General features: G+C 35.3%; 1 protein-coding gene across 1 annotated transcript; it reads right to left on the reverse strand.

Annotated features, from left to right (window-relative positions):
• Positions 1-13,931: 13,931 nt before the first annotated feature.
• LOC106645599 (piwi-like protein Siwi) lies at positions 13,932-19,363 on the reverse strand. The gene is made up of 9 exons (XM_014361490.2): positions 18,992-19,363; positions 18,038-18,118; positions 17,719-17,927; positions 16,739-16,924; positions 16,490-16,660; positions 16,014-16,293; positions 15,591-15,943; positions 15,101-15,515; positions 13,932-14,986 (listed from the first exon to the last, which is right to left on the reverse strand). Exons 2-9 carry the CDS (start codon positions 18,111-18,113, stop codon positions 14,322-14,324), a joined length of 2,355 nt encoding a protein of 784 aa, XP_014216976.2. The 5' UTR covers positions 18,114-18,118; positions 18,992-19,363; the 3' UTR covers positions 13,932-14,321.
• Between the last annotated feature and the right edge of the window lie 779 nt (positions 19,364-20,142).

Below are 20,142 nucleotides of genomic sequence, written 5' to 3' on the forward strand. Positions count from 1 at the left end.
TATAGAAGGAGAAAATGTTTTGAAAGCAAATCACATAATATTTTGCGGTATAACCTCAAAAACTAATAACAAGACCCACGTAACATCCCTTGTTGTATCTATGGCAAAGTTAATGATAGTTAATTTTCAATAAAATTAGACAGCACGTACATACAATTTATAAAAAATACTTACGTAGAAAGTAGTCTCGGACTTAAAATGATGATTATAAATAAAAATTAGTTTTGTAGATGAGGTTAAATCACACTTTTGCAACCACATTTCACGATTGATTAGGTATATACTTATTCATATTTTAAACCTTTTTTTTTTTTCTACAATTCACATTACTTTTGCGCGCACTTTGAAAAATCTGGAGAAAGCTTTTGTATTAATTGCATGCGAATATGTTTGTTATTAGATTTGATCATATCTATGTTGACTAATTATCATGAAATAAGGACATTTATCATTTATCTAAATTCCTTGGAGTCCACCTTTTGTTCTAATACTCGTAAAAATAATCTCGTAATGCTCTAATAATCTCGTAAAAAGGAATGAACAAAAACGAGGTACCACATCTTCAAGGCTCCTTCATAACAAGAGAGCAGAGATCCAGTAATAAGTTGACACCCATTGAAGCAGCTCATTGTACATCGATTTGTTGTTTACTAAAAAAGTAAAAATAAAAAAAATGAAAAAGGAGATGAAAAAGAGAACACAGGAACGTTACATGAAAACTCGAGCGTCTTCTGACAGCAAGAGCCGTACCCTATTATCGCACGTACCTATGTATCCTTGTCCGCCACGATGGATATTACACATTGATACGGTACAAAAGATTTACAGGGCCCGAATTGTCGTCACGCCCCGACCCCCGACAACACGTGCAATGAGCCAAAAGAGAGACGGAGGGAGAACCGCGTAGGCGACAAGGGAACGAGCCGAGAGTGCGCGCATCTTTTTTTTTTTTTTTTTTGTTTGCTATCGCGATATGTTTGTTGTTTTTTTCCACATTTGTCCAGGCACACATGTACACGTATGCGCAAGAGGACCTACGCATAAGAAGTATAAATAACCAGTCCTGATGCTTGGCGCGCACGTGGTACAGGAAAAAGCTATTAAGCGGGGAACGCGAGAGGAAATATGGTTGTGCCTATATATACGTGTCCTGTATGGGGGCGCGCTACATGCGTTGGATGTGCGCGCATACGGGGCCGTCCCGCCATGCAGGAGAAGGATATCAGTTAAATGGCGAGTTAATCTGTCGGCTATCTTGCTCCGGAGTGTATAGGTATATCACCAGATATCACCAAGAAAAAAAGGGCCTCGAAGGAGTTGTGGGGACGTTTGCAAGGAGAGAGCTATGGTCCTGGAAAGATTCGCGTTTGATGAGTAGTTTTTCAAGGGCTCTTTGTTTTTTTGACACTTGCATTTTTTTTTTTTTTTTTTTCTTTTAATTCCGTTAATAAGGGTCATAAGTCACCTGATGGGTTGGAAAACATTGGGATCGAAACTCAGCTACCAGCGCCACATACAGGCTGATTTCGTAAGCTGCGAGATTAGGCTCTCATCAAGTGCTCTACATTTAACTGGGTAATTATCACATCAAAATATGTCGTTGTAATTAAGTAAATACAAAACAAAATTAAGTAAAAAATGGATACTGAATGTGCTAAAAAGTATACGTCTTACTATAAGAAGGTTTTGTTACCTCTGTCAAGCTAAGCAGTGCATGGTACAATTCAAATAGTATTGTCTTTTATTTGCTATGAGACGTGACTACTACTTAGCACCGAAGAGTCCTAACAAAAATTAATGAAGTGGCTGAAGTTGAAATTAAAACCTTTACCATTTTACGTGTTCAAAAGAAAACCGCGAAAATTTAGCGCCATTCTACAATGTAAGAAAGCACCATGCGACAATAACTGGAACTAAAACCTCTCCTTCGCGTCTCATAACGAATAGGTTATACAATTGAAAACATGTTTTTGAAACTGGAGGAAGTGTGTTTATTTGGAAATTGCTCACCATTCAGTAGAAATTATATTGAGGGGGAAAGAATTCTACATGCAGGGCACATCGTTAAACGTGGCAAAACATTAAATGGGAATGCATTTTTGAATATAACAGCTTTTTGATTAAAACTACTTTTTAAATATAGATATTAAAGAAGATTTTAAACAAAAAACTTACTAGGTAGTGTAAGAATCAGTAAAAAAATCTTCTTTTTGAAAGTGTCTTGAGCAAATTGTCATAGTTCTACTTACATATTTTATATCTAAAACCTTGACCCGTGTTTTCCAAGCCAACACTTTTTCGTGTTTCGTGAACGCAACAAAAATGTATTTGTTATCACCCGGAAAATTATGAAATGATAAACTTTGATTACATATGGGCCTACTACTACAATCCTTGACACAGCAAAAAAATCCGAGATTTTCTGAGAGACCATACAAATATTTTTTTTTATGGTCACTTATTTTTGAAGTCTTTTATTAAACCTTCTTAAATAAATATTATTTTATTTCAATTGAATATTAAGACAATGATAATACCATAGTGTTATTTACACTCTTTACTTTTTGTAAGAGCCTAGTCTCGCAGCTTACGAAATCAGCCTGTACGTGGCGCTGATAGCTGAGTTCCGATCCCAATACTTTTGACGCGGGACGCGGGGTGTCATAGATAAATGAGTTGACTGAATTAATTGAAATAAGTTTTCGTGACAGGGGTCAACTGTTGGTGATAAAAAAATTCATGCGAGCGCGCGTGCAGACCCTAACACAATTGAAAAAAAAATTTAATAGTGAAAAAAACATTTTTTAAAACAAGCTTTTAGTTAAATACTCAAAATAAATAAATAAATAAATTTAAATAACATCAAATCCATAAATTTATCAAATTACACCATTTATGTGATATAAAAGAGATTTACTTGTGTGTGTAAACAATAATATGAAAATTATTAATATTATAATAATGATAATGATGATAATAATTTTACAATTTGATCTTGATGTGAGTAAAAAAAAATTTTTGATAAATCATGTGAATACATATTTTTATACATGAAATAGATAAATACATATATACGTGAATAAATATCACGACAAAATTTTAAACTTAATGCTCTAAAAAGATTAATTTAATGCCAATCTATGTAAAAGTTTGTTTAAAAATCACGCAGTGAAGATAACAATGCTAGCGTATGATTAAATTTCTTTGGTAATAAATAATACATAACATGTAAATACACTTTTTTTTAACGAATCATAGTATAATATTATTAAAGTAATGTAGTACTCCTACAGATATACAATGTTTATACGTAACTTGAAAAGATAATCGTTGCACAGACAAATGTACAAACAACATACTACCAATAATCTTATAGGCACACGCCAACTACAGAAAAAACACTTTGTGATCACTGATTTGATTCGGATGACCAAACAGCCCGAGGTACACTCGACCAGATCCATATGAAACACACTGCAAAAAATTTATCCTGTCCTGACCAGTTACCGAACACTTTTGTCTCAAATTCCGACGTGTTCACTTCTCTGCTAATCTCCAGTGCCAATTGCACAAATTAACTATATTTTTCAGCTCCTAAACTTGTTTTTTCCAACGATAATTCCCAAAAAGCTCTTGGCCGCTCGTTAAAATTCACATCACGGCCTGTCAGGCGTTCCGAAACTCATACACGCGAGCGGGTCAAGCTCTCTCGTAGTAAGAAGCATCCATCAAGTAAGCCGTACTTATACGTATTATATACCGAACAATGCAGCCCCGAGATGATATTATACAAGTACCCTCGAAAAAGACAGCTGCTCCAAGTTGGCGTACGTATAATGTTTGTACGCTTAACCCGCCGATTTGCATGAAATACCGGCGCGAATCATCCACCCTTGAAACGTATATTGTATACAGTTGGACGAACGCGGGAATCGGAGCGATAACTTTTTAACTGAAATCCCTCATTTGCTATATACGTATCCTCCGACTTTTCTCGAGTACACAGGTATATTCGGGTAAGTTGCCTTGGAACTTTTCGTGCGTGTGCACGGGGTGCACGGAAGGGCTGCTGTATGGTACGTAAATACACGCACAAGAGGGAGGAGGAGGAGATGTTTAGTGTACCAGTGAGCGCGTGCAATGCCAGACAGCGAGAGAAGCGCCTTTTATACGCATATTACATGTTTTTATTATTTCGATTCGCTCGAGCGACGCGGGCGTGTGTAAATATACAAGACAATGGGAGAACGAGATGGTGCTCGGCTCTAGCGGGAGTTAAGAGTTGCAAAATTGTGTTAAGCGCGGTGATGCGGCCTCGTTGGGTATTAGGGGAAGGTAAACTTTGTTGCTGCTACTGGCTCGGCTCAATTATCGCGCTTTTGTTTTTAAGATTAATAGTACATGATGGGTGCGTGGAAGTTATGATATGTTGACCTGTTGAATATTTTTTTTTCTTTTTTTTTTTTTTTTTAAGAAATTTTCTGATGTTTTTGGATAGAAACATAATTTTTTTAAATGAATGTAGATAAAAAATTTAATGAGTGCTTTAACAAAATTACTGATTCCGTGCACGGCATTATATGAATGAAAAAAAAGCTGTGTCATGTGTGGGAGAAGCTTTTGCAGATTGAAAAAAAATTTATTGATCGAAGCTTAAAAAATTTTTAAGTATTCGCGGCCAATCTCTGGAAATTTTTTTTTTTTAAGTGGAAAAAGGTTTTTACATGGAATTTCGTAGTCTTGACTGCTTATTAATCAAAGTACGTTTTCCTCATTGCTCATGTAACTATATGTAAACTATGTTTATTGTAATGTGGATAAATAATAGTTATTTAAAAAAACTTTTTTGAGTAAATTGAGTTTACAGTTTTTTTAATCGATTAATAAATAAAATAAATGACTAAAATATTTTAAGACACCATGAGATTAAGACATATTTTTAAGTATTAAAAAAAAATTTTTTCAATCACTAAAAATACTTACTATAAAATAGGTTGTGTTCTCTCATTAAATAAAAAATTTTCGTTTAAAAATAGCATATATTGTTTTGAAAGACTGATACCTTTAATAACAATGTAAATCTCGAAAAGTGCAGTAAAATAATTAAAACAAATTGATTTACATTTGACCGAATTTAATCTGATCCTTTCAGTCAATCAACGAAGTTTATAACAATTACAAAAAAACTTTCGCTGTAAGTCTGGAAAAATAATAAAACTGTACCTCCTATAAAATATTCTCAAAACAAAAAAAAAAAAAACTCTACTCTCGAACAGAAAATCTCTCACATTTTATGAGAAATAAATTTAAGTAAGCGTGACGCGGACAAAATAATAATTGGACCCTAAATCCTTTTAAATGACCGCCAATCCAGCTCTTAAGGGCTAGCAAATAAGTACGAAAATGAAAATCGAGGAAGATTTGAGAAAAAAATTTCCATAGAATGAACTCAGGCGTGCCGGCCAAATAACCACATGGTCCAGACAACAAGGACGGAGGATTTTTCATCCCTCCGGTAAAACTCCTTTCCAGTAAAGCCCCAACAAATCCTGGAATGCCAAAGTAAATAAAGCGGGGGAGGGGAGAGCGAGAAAAGCTCGCGAGTACAGTACGAAGCGAAAAGCTAAGTACTCTTGAAATCAGTAAAAAAAAACACCTTTAAAGTCCTCTAAAGTCATCAAAAATATTTTGAAGGAGGCTTCGAAGCTTCCGTGAGGAGTGTAGGCGAGTGCAGGGGGTGTTCCCATTACGTGATGTATGAAAGCAACTTGTACTAACCTTACAACGCCCGCTTGGACTATCACGGTGAATTTCTTTGTTTTCAATTCACTCATGTACTCAAATTTTTTTTTTTCCTGGGGTGAAAGAAAAATCCGCTCTCAAGCATTATCGTTTCGTGTAGAGAATTAATTAAATTTCTTACTAGAGACTTTGACAAATAATTGATTTCAACTTGCAGTATTTTACGTGTCTGGCAATACTACAATAACGTCTTACCAGCGATTCTACGATCAGCAAACTATAATTTTGCCCAAAAGACGAAATTAATTGAAACATTTAACGAAAACGACATCCCTTTGATGAATTCTTGACCAATCATAATAATGTTTGAAGCAATTACTAATAGTGCATAAATAATACCAATGATTTTGGAGAGTCTAAATTGTATTGTTGAAAGAATGTTATGACCAAGTGTTATGACTAGCATATTCTCTGATAAAATTTTTGAAAATAAATAAACAAACAAATTAAATAACATACCTTTTCACTCCTAGCTAGTAAAAAATTATGCATAAAATATTTCCTTTCATTCGGTTGTTGTCACCTTTAACGCGTAAATAAAAAAATTAGTTTTTTTATTTATAAACCATACGAAAGTATATTAACATGAAATTAATTTTTAATTGATATTAAATTATGAAAATAATATTAAAACGAAATCCAAAGTTTTTATAAGCGTTTGTTTTCTTATCGAGATGACTTTGTACGCAATCGTAAGTAATACAGTATTTCTGTCAATTTTAAATTTTCTTTTTCATTGCCGAAATAAAAATTTTTCCAACCAAACTATTAATCACAGATGACGATGCAATGTAATTTCCTTTTTTTATTTCGTATACTAGCAAATTAAAAATTTCAGATTTTTAATAAAGATCCGGTGAGGCCGCTTCAATCTCTCCACCGTCGATATAGCCTGTCTTAGTAAGACAGTCTTACTTTACTCGTCTGTCTCTACTTAATTTTCATGAAACTCTTGGGTTACAAGTCAGGTATACTGCGCTGTGAGTGTTAACTTATTTAATTATTTGTGTATTATTTACACAAATAAGGTGAAGAGTATATAACATCACATAAATTATATCACCACGACCAAAGCATACTGTCTGATGAACTTTTTGTTGTGTGATGAATATACACTATATTTCTTTATACCGCTACGCGGACGATACAGTCAGTTTTAATTTTTCTCAGTGAGTGCGTACAAAGTTCTTCATTGTAGACAAAACGTATTGATAAAAAGTTAGAAATAAGAGTTAGTTTTTGGGGAAAAATCATAAAAACAAATTCTTAAGAAACAGCAAATACTTCTTGGGATGGGGATCACTTTTTTTATACATTTGTGGCGCATTTTGAACGTCAAACGAAAGGGAGCAAATTAAAACTGTATGCGCTTTGATAAACTGCAACTTATGCGAATGCAGGCCCTTTGAAAAACTTAAATCATCTAAATTAGCGTTTTCGCAAGAAATCACGGAGCCAAAGAACCCGATTACCTGCATAACTTTACGTAACCTGCTCTTTGAGAAGAAAAGATGAGAGTGGCAAGTGGGTAAGTCTTACACCAATTACCAGAAAGTAATTTTGATTGCTGAAAACTCTTCAGCCCTTGAAAAGCTAATTTTCAGTTTCCCTTTGACCTCAATTTCATGTTTTTTTTTTTTTTTTTTTTTTTTTTTTCATAAAATGTATCTCCTCCGCCCATCTGCAGTTTGGAAAGAGAGGAACGCAATTCCAGGCTGCCGAAGCCCAAAGACGGACGAAAGTTTGCTTCCGGCAACCAACTCGAGTCAACAAACTTTTTTCTGGATCTGCTCCTCCTCCTCCTCTGCTTAAAGCACACGTACCTTCTGATAAAGGAGAGACGAGGCGGGAAGCATGGAGATTATCTTTCCGACGAGGGGAATTAAGTGCATATTCAAAGTGACGATAGTACGCTACTTTATGTTATTCCTGACATAAGATAATAGCACTTTTCATAATACTTGTTTGGATGTTTATTGCTTGCAAAAACGATTTTACGTTTCAAGTATAATAGTATTTTCCGTCAGTGTATGATTTTTTCATAAAATTCTTTATCGTCTCGAGTTGGTTGTCAAATGTAGTTTGTGTATAGTTTTATGGACAGAATTTCGAGAAGTAAAGCTGTAAAAGTTTATATTTACGCGAGGAAAAGTAATTTTTTTTAAAACAACTTAAGGAAAAATTTGGTGGTGGCCACGTGCTTTTTTTCCAATATCACTGGGAAAGGAAACAGGTTTTTCCACTCATTTCTTCAATTCATTCAATAAACTTTATTTATGTGAACTGTGATTATTAGCACCCCCCACTACTAATGAGCGATCAAGGGCGAAACGTGTTCGAATCCCTTCCGTTTCTCTCTGCCACGTATATGTTGGACCGAAATGAAAATTGTACGTGCTTGTATTGGTGAGAAAATATTGAGAAAAATGAAATACTTGGTGTGTTTATTTTCCACCCTATCCCCGGTGGATCGCGTATTCCAATTCATCATACTTTGTTCCTACTTTGATCTTTGTGCTGTTTAATGAAAATTAAATTTGATAGTTCGATTGGAAAATCGAAGATTTTGATCAAAATAATTTGTTGGGTCTCACAACAGCGACAACAAAATGATACGAGGTTCGGAAAAATATTGTAGTGAAATCGATAAATATTTTTATCTACAAGTCGTAATATTGATTTCGGAAAAGAATTTGGTATGAATAAATATTATTGAATTACCTGCAATTAGTACAAGCATTATTACAAGAATTCAAGGGAACAGTAATTTTTAATAATTCTGTCACACGCACCGTGTGATACCTGTTTGTATGTTATTGATAACTTTAAACTCTGTACTATGTTGCTGGCTATTAAGATTGCAGCAGTGGAAAAAAAAGACAAAAATTTTTTTGATCAAAACAAATACAAATTTTCCTTACCGAAAAATGCATACATAGGAGATTAGCTTTTAAATTAATCTTTGTTAGAAAAAATTATAACATAGATAGTGAGTTACAAAAATTACATTAAATTTCAACACTGAATTCAATACGTATCAGTGAAAAAAAAAACATTTTTTTTGTACCTCATCATTAGTTGTAATAACAAGCAAGACCAAGAAATACCGAGTCTGGGGTATTATACAAAGCCATAAACTTGTTTAAAACTCTATTTCTCAAACAGTAATACTGATGGATTTCCGATAGGAATACATTGAACTCGCAAACTCAATATCCCTCTCAATCGGAGATTTTCAACCCCATTGTCTTATAGTTTACATTTTCTGACTCATAGCTAGTAATTTATCCGAAAAAATTCCATAGCTTTAAAACTCTTTATCAAGTTTGAAAGCTTATGGTCATGGTTACATAATTTTGGAGATTAGTCGTTTTTACCCCTATTATTTACGTTTCATTTGTATCAGTCTGAAAGCCCATTCAGCATTTGCCTGCTGTTACATCGTGAAGTGAAACTACTTTCCAAGTGATGAATCGCAGGATTTGAGTCCATTAAAAGAATATCCCGCCTTGACCGCGGTCATCACCTGCATCGGTAACATGTATATGCGCGTTTGGATTGCAAGTACAAAAAAGCCTAGCACCCAACTATCGGCTTTTACTGTCCCCGCAACACACCGACCATCAATCAGATTTATAGAGCATACAAAAAAAAAATAATCCCCGAAAAAAAGGCATGAAAAATAACAGCTCATTATCGCCGATGCGGCGGGCGCTAATCCGCAATCAATCGAAAATTCGACCGAAACCCCCCCAAACTAACGCGCGACGCACGCGTGTACAAAATCAAATCTCCGGTGCGCCACCACGTCCTCCCCCTCACGAAAACAAGACGCATAAACCACACTTTACGCGAAATATAAATCTTACCAGGAGAGAGAGGGAGAGGGGGGGGGAAAGTGGAACGAGCGAGGGGAGCTCGCGCGAAGGAGATTTCGTTCCCCTTGCCGGTATTGTACGTATGCACGTACATATACACTCGCATTCCTCGGCTGGCAGGAGGTGTGTTGTCCCGGCGTTGACGGCTACACCAAAGTTGTTTCTTATTTGCAGGGCGTCTCGTATGGTAAGTTGGGGATATCGCCAGATGCGCCTTTGGGAAAAACAAAACGGGGCTGATGCAGCGGTGATTTCTCACTGGGCTTCCGAAACTTTTTCAGCCGTTGTCGCAGGTGCGCCTCTTGCGTGCGGCAAGCGTTGGATAAACGACCGTTGGGCTTAACCCCCCCCCACCCTTCAACCCCCTCCCGCAGGGCTAATGCTTTTGAATGAACTTGCTGAATGGAAATTTTTTATCAAGTATAACTGAAAGAATAAGTATTGGAAAGTAGGGTATTTTTACAAGGGCAGTTACATCTTTTTGTATTACCATTGGTATATATATTTAAGGATCATTGATTTTCGCTTCGTACAGCAATTTGAAACAACGCCACCTGCAGAGAAAAAGTTGTCGATGCTAACTAACAAGAATAGTTAGTTCTCCGGATTTTTTTTTTTTTTAATAATTGTTACAGTTTTAGTTTCTGTAGTCATGTTTAGTATTTTATTCAAGTTATATTCTACACACTCACAGCGTTGCTTTAACATCATTTAAAATGATCTTGCAAAATCATTTAAATACGTTAATTTTTTTAAATATTGTATTTTTTAAAATAATTAATTAATTAATTAATTTAATATGTAAAGTAAAAAAATTAAAAATACAATGAAAAAATGGCAGACACCCTTAACATCTTAGTTTGATTGAAATAAAATTAATTATTTTGCGAAGCCATTCAAGTACGTGAATATTCCTGAAAGCTACATTTATAAAATTAACTGTAAGATTTAAGAAAAAAACGTAAAATAAATTACAGCAAGAGGCAGGTTAAATATCGTACTTTTTAGCATTATAAGCAAAACTTTTCTAAGTTCTGTTTAAATTGAATGCACATAGAAACATTATTAATTGATCTCAATACTCAAATCGATTTCATTTTATAAGAAGCATACACAATCATGCATTTTTCAATTGCCACAGCTTTTTGCGTTGTTTTTAATTTGAATTTGATGTTCTTGTTGAAAAGCATTGACTTCTCAACTGGTGTTAGTGAAGTTTTTCTAATTTCTCTCGATGCTTCAAAAAAAAAAAGAAAAAAAGAAAAAGAAAATTTAAGTATCAAATGAGTAGTAATGCCTATTATTTGTTAAAATTGAAACTGAAAAAAGTTGGTACACGCGTATTGAAGTTGTAATCAATTTTTAGTACCAACTGTTGTTGCACAATCGTCATTATTTCATGTTCAAAGTTAGCTTGTTGAGCATCAGTCAAAATTAAATCTATGCGAAAATTTTTTAGTAAACATGAAAACAAGAGTTTGGAGCAGACAGTAACGTGTAATATGATAATATTGTAACTGAAGATCTGTTTTCTTTAGAGCAATTTATAAAATAAATGATTCATGAAATCTTGTACTACCTGGAGAAATTAGCTGCACCAGAAAAATTATGGTACACCTCGTTGGTGGAAGTTGAAGGTACTATGGCTTTAGAGCTTGTCAACTATAACATCTGCTCCGCAACTTCGAGTTGTACATCTGGGTCATATGGACGCAAAAATGGTCACTGCTGGATTCCATAACCATAGATCGGTTTTTGTATCATCCACGACCGTTGTACCAGCTAATTTGGTATGATGGTTTGCTGATGTTGTTGCTGACTGGACAGTCAAGGCTGAGCATGCAGGGGTCCATTGCCACTCACAGATGCTACCAGATATAGCGTATCCTGGGATCACTGAGCTATCGTTACAACGTTTTCCTTATCCAGGTAGTATTTATTTTACCTTTTCCACTTTATTCGACGATTTTGGAACCATAATTACCTACTTGATACTCCGTGAGATCCAACTTCTTTGCCAAATATGATCGAGTACCCAGGAACAAGTAGGGAAACATTGGGTGAAATGGGCACCTTCCGTAATTTAAATCATAGTATAAATATATCTAAGTATAATATTTTTGCAAAAACGACATTTTGTTAATAAAAACCCTAACTGTACTTTACTATTGGTAAAGGAGCGCAATTTTAACCCAATTTTTCTTATCAAATAAAAAACGAGTGCATCCATAAAAGCTCACTTATACCCCACTGTAGGGTACGACTGAGCAAGGGGTATAGGGCACAGTGAGCATGGAGAGCCTGCCTAAAATGGGTAGCAAAATCGAACGCTAGCTTTCTCACATCATAAGCTGAGAGTCCCATCAGTCTTTTCTGCATATAACAAATGTAATTGCATAGAGATTTTTCTTGATCAATAGAAAAAGTCATTTTAAAACCCGTTTGTGCTAAAAAATTTTACATAAATAATTAAGTTTTTCATGAAACAATATTGTCTCTGAGTATTATGACAAATAAAAATCACTTACTTAAAGCATCAAGAGAGTCTTTTGTTGATTTATGCAATTCTCTTTGCAATGTACTCCTAGGGACATTAAACTTAATTGCACTACTTACTTTGAAAAGTCTTACCACTATTAAAACTCTGTATTGCAAGTTACACGTCTTTATCACTCCAAGAACGATTTGGCTTTTTTTTGTATTTTCTAACCATATTTACAGTAAACTAAATACGTTTATACGTAAATACTTAATTCTACTCATCAAAATCAGGGTAATAACAATGGAACTTAACCTATAATTACATACTAAATGAATGACAGCCGACGACATATGACAATTTTTCCGACTGCTCCTGCCCACCGTACCCTACCATAGGTGTCCACTCGTGCCCCCCGAAAATACATTTTTAAATCAAGTATAATTTTATTTATATAGAACGTAAAATAAAAATAAAAAAAGGAAATTAAAGCTAACATATTCAAATGGTATTGCGAAAAAAATCTCGCAACTTACTTTGTCATCATTTGCCAAACGATTTAACATCTCAACTCGTGACTATTTTTTTACTAAAATTAAAACAGTTATGTATTTAAAAGGAAAAAAAATTTTCTGGTGAAGTTTCAATGAGAAATAAACAATTTATATCACAGATGCATACTTAATAAAAAGAAATCTATTTATAATTTTGCGAATTCCTTTAAATATTCAAAAACCTATTTCACCCGCTATGCCTATTTCACCCAATGATCCCCTACTTATTTGTGTTGAATACCCTTTCGAGCTCTACTATCTGTGCCAAGCTGTACGTCGTCCTCTTACGTTTTCTATAATATTGGTCTAAAAAATATTAAAACAAATATTATATTGGATACGTTGGAATATTTTTAAACATAATTATAAAGTGATAGACATTTAAATCAAGTGTATAAAAAAGTTTACACCCGATCGGACTCAAATTTAGATTGTAGCGTTATCTTTATACGGCTAACTGATAATGTCAAATTTAGAAAATTTGAGTAAAAAAAAAAAAAAATTCACCATTCTGTAAACTGCATAGTTAACTCCGAGAAATTAAAATCAAATAAAATATCTCAACATAAAAACATTAGTTCTTCAGCTACAAACGCTAAAACCTGGAGTGTAAATACAATGTAGTAGACAGCATAAAAAAGAACAATTAATACTTAATCGTCTTGTCTATTTTTATTTTCATTTTTTTACACTGCTCGAGTTTCTACAGTAGCCCTGCCTGGACTGTGTTGTAAAAGACCGATTAATCGACTGAGCAATGGTGGCTTCAAACATATTTAAAAAAATTAAATCCTGATTAAATTTAGTTTAAACTTTTTATTTTTCACACGTTTTAAGTTAGCATTGATTCAAATTATTCGTAATCTAACAATTTCGAAATACAAAATTCTCACTTTATGTTAACGTGTTGTCACATTATAGAATCTTGGAATGTAAAAGTTACATTTTTTCCGACGTAAATTTTATGGATTTAACCCACGAGTTTGTACGGGATTTCTCGAAGCTATAAACAGAAAACTCATATTACGAGCTCGATGTTTTTTAAAACAGCAATAGGTAAGGGATGAAATTTTTTGCAATTTCAATACCCTACTTTGAATGGTCATGTAATGAGCTGTAAAAAAAAGATTCAAATAAGTTTTATACTGAAAAATTGAATTTATTTATCTAAGAAAATTATTTTAAATTAATATGATAAGTACACATCATACACAGCAATTTACAATGGCTGGAAAACTTATCAATATGTAATAAACATTGAACTATGATGCGCAATTTAATTCACTTATGATTCGCAAAATAATATATACACAAATGAAATATAAAAATAAAGTTGGAAAAACTGATGTTCACGTTATCTAATCATGTGATTTGTTACTTACTACGTAATGTTGACTAATTCATCATTACTATGTAATGATAACTACACGCCTTAAATAAAAAATTATGTTGTCATTTATTTTATTTTTTTCAATACTTAAGTTCTAAGACCTCAGAGGGTTCGAATTTGAATAAGCTGAAAAGTCTAACAAATATAAACTAATGAGAAAAAAAAAAAAAAAAAAAAAAAAGAAAAGAAACTTCATACTGTACATAAAAAAAGCATATTCACAGAAAATATAGAAGGCTCTGAAGGTTTGTATGCGCGGGCTGTCGCAGCGTCTGAGAGATAAACAGAGCCAGCTTGTGCGCGTACTGGCAAGGCGCGGGCACCCTCACAGTACCGTTAAAGTTAAAGTACATGTGGCAAAGCTTATAAGTTATGAATTGCAAGTGATCAGGACCTAAGCCTGTGCTGTCCTCGATCACGTTGTAAGCTGTCGGCGATACAGTGCCTTGCTTCACATTCTGCGATACAATGAAAAAATCATACTTCAAGGGATCTGTGATGACATCGTCGACGACGGTGCCAGGAACCGGGTTGTTTCTTCTGAAAAAGAGCCTAGTATTGATTCTCTTCGTAACGATGATGAAGGAAAACTTGAGTTTTGTCCTCTTAGGATTGATAGATTCATTGGCGTAGAGCTCTTCAAGTTTTCTCTTTATCTGTCTCACTTCGTAATCATACACGAAAGGAATTTGGCCCTCGCCCACGCCGTCGCGATAAATAATTATATAGTTTGGTAGCCTGTTGGTGTTCGCCTTATGGAACTCTCTGATTGAACAATCGAGATGTTTCAATATACAGTCAGAAAGCTCCTCTCCCGACTTGTGCTGCGTCACAGCTGAGTAATACCGACCAAAGTTTTGGTCCAAGGATGAAACCATGGCTCCTAAAAAAAATCACGCACATTTTTCAAAAATGAAGTAACGTAACAACTGATGAATACCGAGACATCAGCTAAATGAATTGAGAAAAAAATAAGACTTTTAAGCGATGAACTTACCAAAATCTGTACCATCGGACGACTTTTCGTGGCAAACATCAAACCCAACTACCATCAAGCCTTTGACGACACTCGTTAGGTCGATGCTCCATGGACTCCCACCCAACTTGCAATTCAATTGTACAGCGACCTTGCAAGCAATGGAGCCCACATTTCTGTGGGTGAGCGTCTTGGCAAGAATCACTTGACTCGGGATAGGTCTTTCGATGCACAATTTCTTTTTAATAGCCATGTAACGCTGCTGTTGGTTATTCGGTACTACACAGAGGACGGTTTGCGGTACACTCCGGTTGGTAAGTTCCGAGATGATATTGGAATATGTATCGGGCCTGTCGTCTACGACCGATATTATACTCGGTCTTTTTATGCTGAATCCCATTTTTCCAGCTACGCTCATAGTTGCTTGGATGAATTCCTGTAAGCAGCAAGTTACGTACAATCATTTTTTCAATACCAATGTACATTAAAAAACACAGTGTGAAATGTGTACCTGCATCTCTTGTTTTTTATAGGCTGGATAAATGACAGTCCAGTCCGTTAACTGTCCTACGCTCATCAACTGCTTTGGAACCTTATGAAGATCCCATTCCGCGTTCCTCGTTTCTACAGTCACATTTTTGCCAAATCCAATTTTTTGCCGCGGGAAAACTCGGGCAGGAATCTCGATCAGCTTGTCGTCAATTTCTAGATCCCAGTTAGCAAAGTCCACTTTAATGTCAGATTTTGAATTCAGCCTTGTGTGAAAATCCAACAGTTTGTTGATTCTATCACTAGGATTTATCCTAGTCTTGTCAGTGAGCGCCTTCATCAAATTCATATCTTGTCGCATGGCATCGGTGATACCTGAAATAAACGAACAGAAAAATAGTTGAGCGAATTTTTTAAAGCACTGCTTGGCGAATGCAGCACATACCAGTACTATAGCATAACTCGGGAATCAAGTAAACCAGTTCGGAAACTCCTGCTCTGCGATCGCGGGCAGTGGCTTTCGACACAAGCAGCGGCTGTTTCGAATCCTTGATCGTCACCTTGTGCTTGTCTCGGTAATAATCGCCGTAGCTAATGGCAGAACCATCGCGTTTTTGAAACGTGCTCAAGGGACTGGTACTGAAGTCGACGTCGTCGACTTTGTAAGTTCGGTTATTGTAGTGAGTAATCACAACAAGTCCAAGCACGGACTTTTTAAACAAATCCTGTAACGGAAAATAACGTTTTTCGTTAGTTATTTTGTTGTTTACTAAAATAATACAGGAATGACCCCGAATGTACATTAGTTCTGAGTTATTGTAACGCAAGTTGAGTAAGAACTGGTTTTACATACAAGTTACACTGATAATGTAAGTAAAAGGTGTCTATTGAATAAACTACAGACCAGACAAAAATGTGTACCTTGTAATTTTTGGAGTCTTTTTCATAACACTTCATCAAGGTGTCGTACACAGTGTCAGTCCGCATAACTTTGTGGGATATTTCCACGCACATCATGATACCAGCTTCGTGTTGCCTGATTGATGTTATGTAGCCCGGCCAAACTTTGAGCCCATGCTGTTGAATCGTGACCTACACAGCAATGAACATGTAAACACACTTTTCAAAGTTCAATACAAAAGTCCATACGTGAACGAACATTGAACTTACGCCTCTCTCTGGATCGTAAAAATTCCTCCCAACCAGAGCCAATTGCAAGTGCTCTAGGCATTTTCTCATTATGATGTTGAACACTTGGAAATAATGGTAATCCCCCCTTACCACTGTTGCAGCCAGCCTGATTTTAATGCTTATTGCTTGTTGGTCCGATTCTCGGATGGAATTCAGCTCAAGAGGCTAAAAGTACAGTGCAAATTTGAACACGTGCTTTTTCAACAGTAAGAGATGGTAATATATCAAGTTATCTGGTGATTTTCTTCGGTTCATTAAATATTTTGGTACTTCTAAGAATGTGATGAATTTTGGAGAAATTGAATTTTCTTTTTTTTTTACATTCGTGTCAATGTAAAAAATGGTCAGCTGTACTTCAAGTGTTCAGGGAAATATTAAAGATTAATACTTTTTCACAAGAGCTATGATAGTTTAGTGATTAGCACGCTTGCCTCCTGTAGCTCAAGAAACTGGAAGGGTCGTGGGTTATAATTCCATCGAAAAATATCCAGATTTTTTTCCCGGGCATTTTCCATAGGACCAGTACCCAAGATGACTAAAAACCACTTATCCGATATTTCAAGACAAAAAATGAATTTTTCTAGATAGTTTTGCGATCGCCAGGGGTGCCAACACCTGACGAGTTATTTGGTGAAGTCACTACCAATTTAAAAAAAAGTAGCGTTCAGCATCGATGTACCGCAATTTAATTGGTTTTTACTTATATTTACACCAAAGAGAAAAAAATTGAGTCGATAGAGACCAGCTAATCTTGGCAGCGAAAAGTTACGTTATACACGAAAGATTTTATATTTTTATACCGGCACAAAATGGTAGTTAACGATTGGAAACTAAATTTGTGTAACTCTTATATTTTATCTTGTAATGATAAATAAAAAAAAAAAATTCATCAGTATGAAAACGACGAAAAAAGTTACGTCAAACAAAGTTTTTTTTTTAAACAGGTCCAGCACTCTCACCTGAGTAAGAGCATGGCATGTGTACAACATAGTGCCATCAAAAATGTAGGCTCCCAAAACATCCTTATGAAGTCTAAGATATGCTTTTTTGACAGAGGTGCGATCTTCTTCGGGCGCTATGTCTACACGGTACTGATTCAAAGTCCAATCTGGATGACTTGTAAGTTTGAAATAATTTGCTTGTAAGGTAACATGTTCTCCATATTGACCTAAAAAAACGACATAATTGAATATACACAAACAACATTCTCAGCGTTGAAAAAAATACCAACTTTTGTAAAAATTATGAACCATTTTTCAACATTTTACCGTAACTCACCTTTTTTAGTAGTTCTCCCCTGTGGCCTGGTGCAAATTTCATTCAAAGGTATGTGGGTTTGCTGTCTGCTACTCATGGTGCCTGTAAGATACAAGATACAACATACGGCTGAATATGTAGGTAATGATAAATTTCATTGGTTTGCAGGTTTTGTTTGCTTTATTTCTGTTCAAGTACTTGCAGAAAGCAAAATCAGTTATTTCACATGTCATACGTTAACATTTACAAAAGAACAAGATAACTATGATGATGTAGGTTGCAGGCGCTTAGGTTCAACCACAAAAAACATGACTGGCATGTGTACGTACTACATTTTCATATTAATTTTTCGATAAGTGACACTTGGATTGTGAGAGTAAAAATGTGATCAAAAACAAATTTTATTAGAAGTCATTTCTTGATTTCCATAAAAAAGTAAATATCAAAAGTAGGTACTGGTAGAAGTTTTCAAGATTAAGAAACAACTGAAAATGTAAAAATTTCCCAGATTCTCACAATCCTCAAGTTCTTATTTTCTTAATACCTTAAATACACGCGCACTATCAAAGTATCATAGACTCGTTCTTGGAATGTTATGTACACGATTGTTTATTGGTACCTTACCATCTTATGAAGTGTTACTTCAGCATCTACGTACAAACACGCGTGTTACTAGGAAAGTGCTTTCTCTCGATAAATAAAATATTGTGAGCACATTAATCGCACGTGTGTTCCGCGTAACGTACACTGCTGGTGGATATTTAACTGTTTGACTTTGACAGGTCACGGCACGTGCGAAATGCAAAAGAGACAAAGAAAATTGTCAGAAAAGTGAAGTTTAATGCGCGTAACAAGAACGAACTCCCTCGAATGCAATCAGTCAATAAAAATTTGATTTTTTTGAGTAAATTAAATTGTTAAGTACTGTTATGCGCGTGCACGCCCAAGTGGTAAGGTATTTGTTGCACGACTTACTTGATGGCTGGATAAAGATGAGCGAAGCTTCACCTAAGACGAAGAAGAACGAATGAGGGCTGGAGACTGAATTTCCCAAATTCAACGACTAAGTACTCAAGTAGACGAGGGAGGAAGTCCAACGCACGGTGTCAATGACGACGAGGACGAGAAAACCTGTCAGCCATCTAATCTTGTCATTTCATAGCAATGAAGAAGAAGCTTGTAAGAAGAGGGATTGTCTTCACAAAAAATATCATCTACCGGTGCACTGTGTGCACACACAGCAAGACTGTGTACTGTACCAGAATCAACTAGCCAAGAGCCAAGACTAATCTCTGCCTACCAGTAGGTGTTAATGGAGCTGTTCACATAGACATTTTTTGCTTAATTCAATGTGAACGTTCATATTGAAAAGGGGGTTCACCTGCTCCGCTAAACTCAAATTGAGTGAACAGACTGAACAGACCTATGCTGTGTTCTCTGTCAGTCAACGTAGTTGCGACCATAGGCTTTGTTGCCTGATGGAAAAAGAGGTATAGGTCTGCTCAGTCTGTTCACTCAATTTGAGTTTGGCCGAATAGTGGAACCCCCTTTTCAATATGAACGTTCACATTGAATTAAGCAAAAAATGTCTATGTGAACAGCTCCGATATAGATTTGTTCCAAGCCCCTTTTGGTTGGGTCTGGTTCTCATAATGAAATACACCTATATAAACAGAACCGGTTCTGTTTGGTTCCCTATGTTTTTGTTATGTTCCCTGTATGTTTTGTTAAAAGAACCGGAGTTTGAATTTGAACGAACCTATACTGACGCACTGCGATGACAATTGCCAACATGCCAACTTGCCAATAGCGGGGTTACCACCACGACCTACGTAACTTTACAGCCTCTCATTTTGTCATTCTCGTAAAGAGAGCACGGTGTAAGATGTACGTGAAGTTATGTGTAGTAATTAAAGTAATTACTACTTAGTAATGTCATATGGTCGATTTTATTAAACCATATGAATATCTATAATTTTGGAGGTAGACTTATGGGTTAAAAATAGATTGTAAACTTGCCGCAAATAGTCCAGACCACGTAAAATTTTTATTATCTATTTATTAAATTAGTTGCGGCTTGTTTATAATTGATTAAATGTCTCTAACATAACAAGTAATAATTATTC

This window comes from Copidosoma floridanum, unplaced genomic scaffold (genome assembly GCF_036245765.1).
Source record: "Copidosoma floridanum isolate Cflo_tuat_1 unplaced genomic scaffold, Cflo_Japanese_pri ptg000013l, whole genome shotgun sequence".
Taxonomy (NCBI): domain Eukaryota; kingdom Metazoa; phylum Arthropoda; class Insecta; order Hymenoptera; family Encyrtidae; genus Copidosoma; species Copidosoma floridanum.

Bases quoted from the DNA above. Each gene is read 5' to 3' on its own strand.
- LOC106645599 (XM_014361490.2), bottom strand. From the start codon at position 18,113: ATGAGTAGCAGACAGCAAACCCACATACCTTTGAATGAAATTTGCACC. The intron at 16,925-17,718 runs GTGAGAGTGCTG...CTGTACTTTTAG, and splicing joins CATGCCATGCTCTTACTCAG to CCTCTTGAGCTGAATTCCAT. The intron at 15,516-15,590 runs GTACACATTTCA...TGCTGCTTACAG, and splicing joins ATAAAAAACAAGAGATGCAG to GAATTCATCCAAGCAACTAT.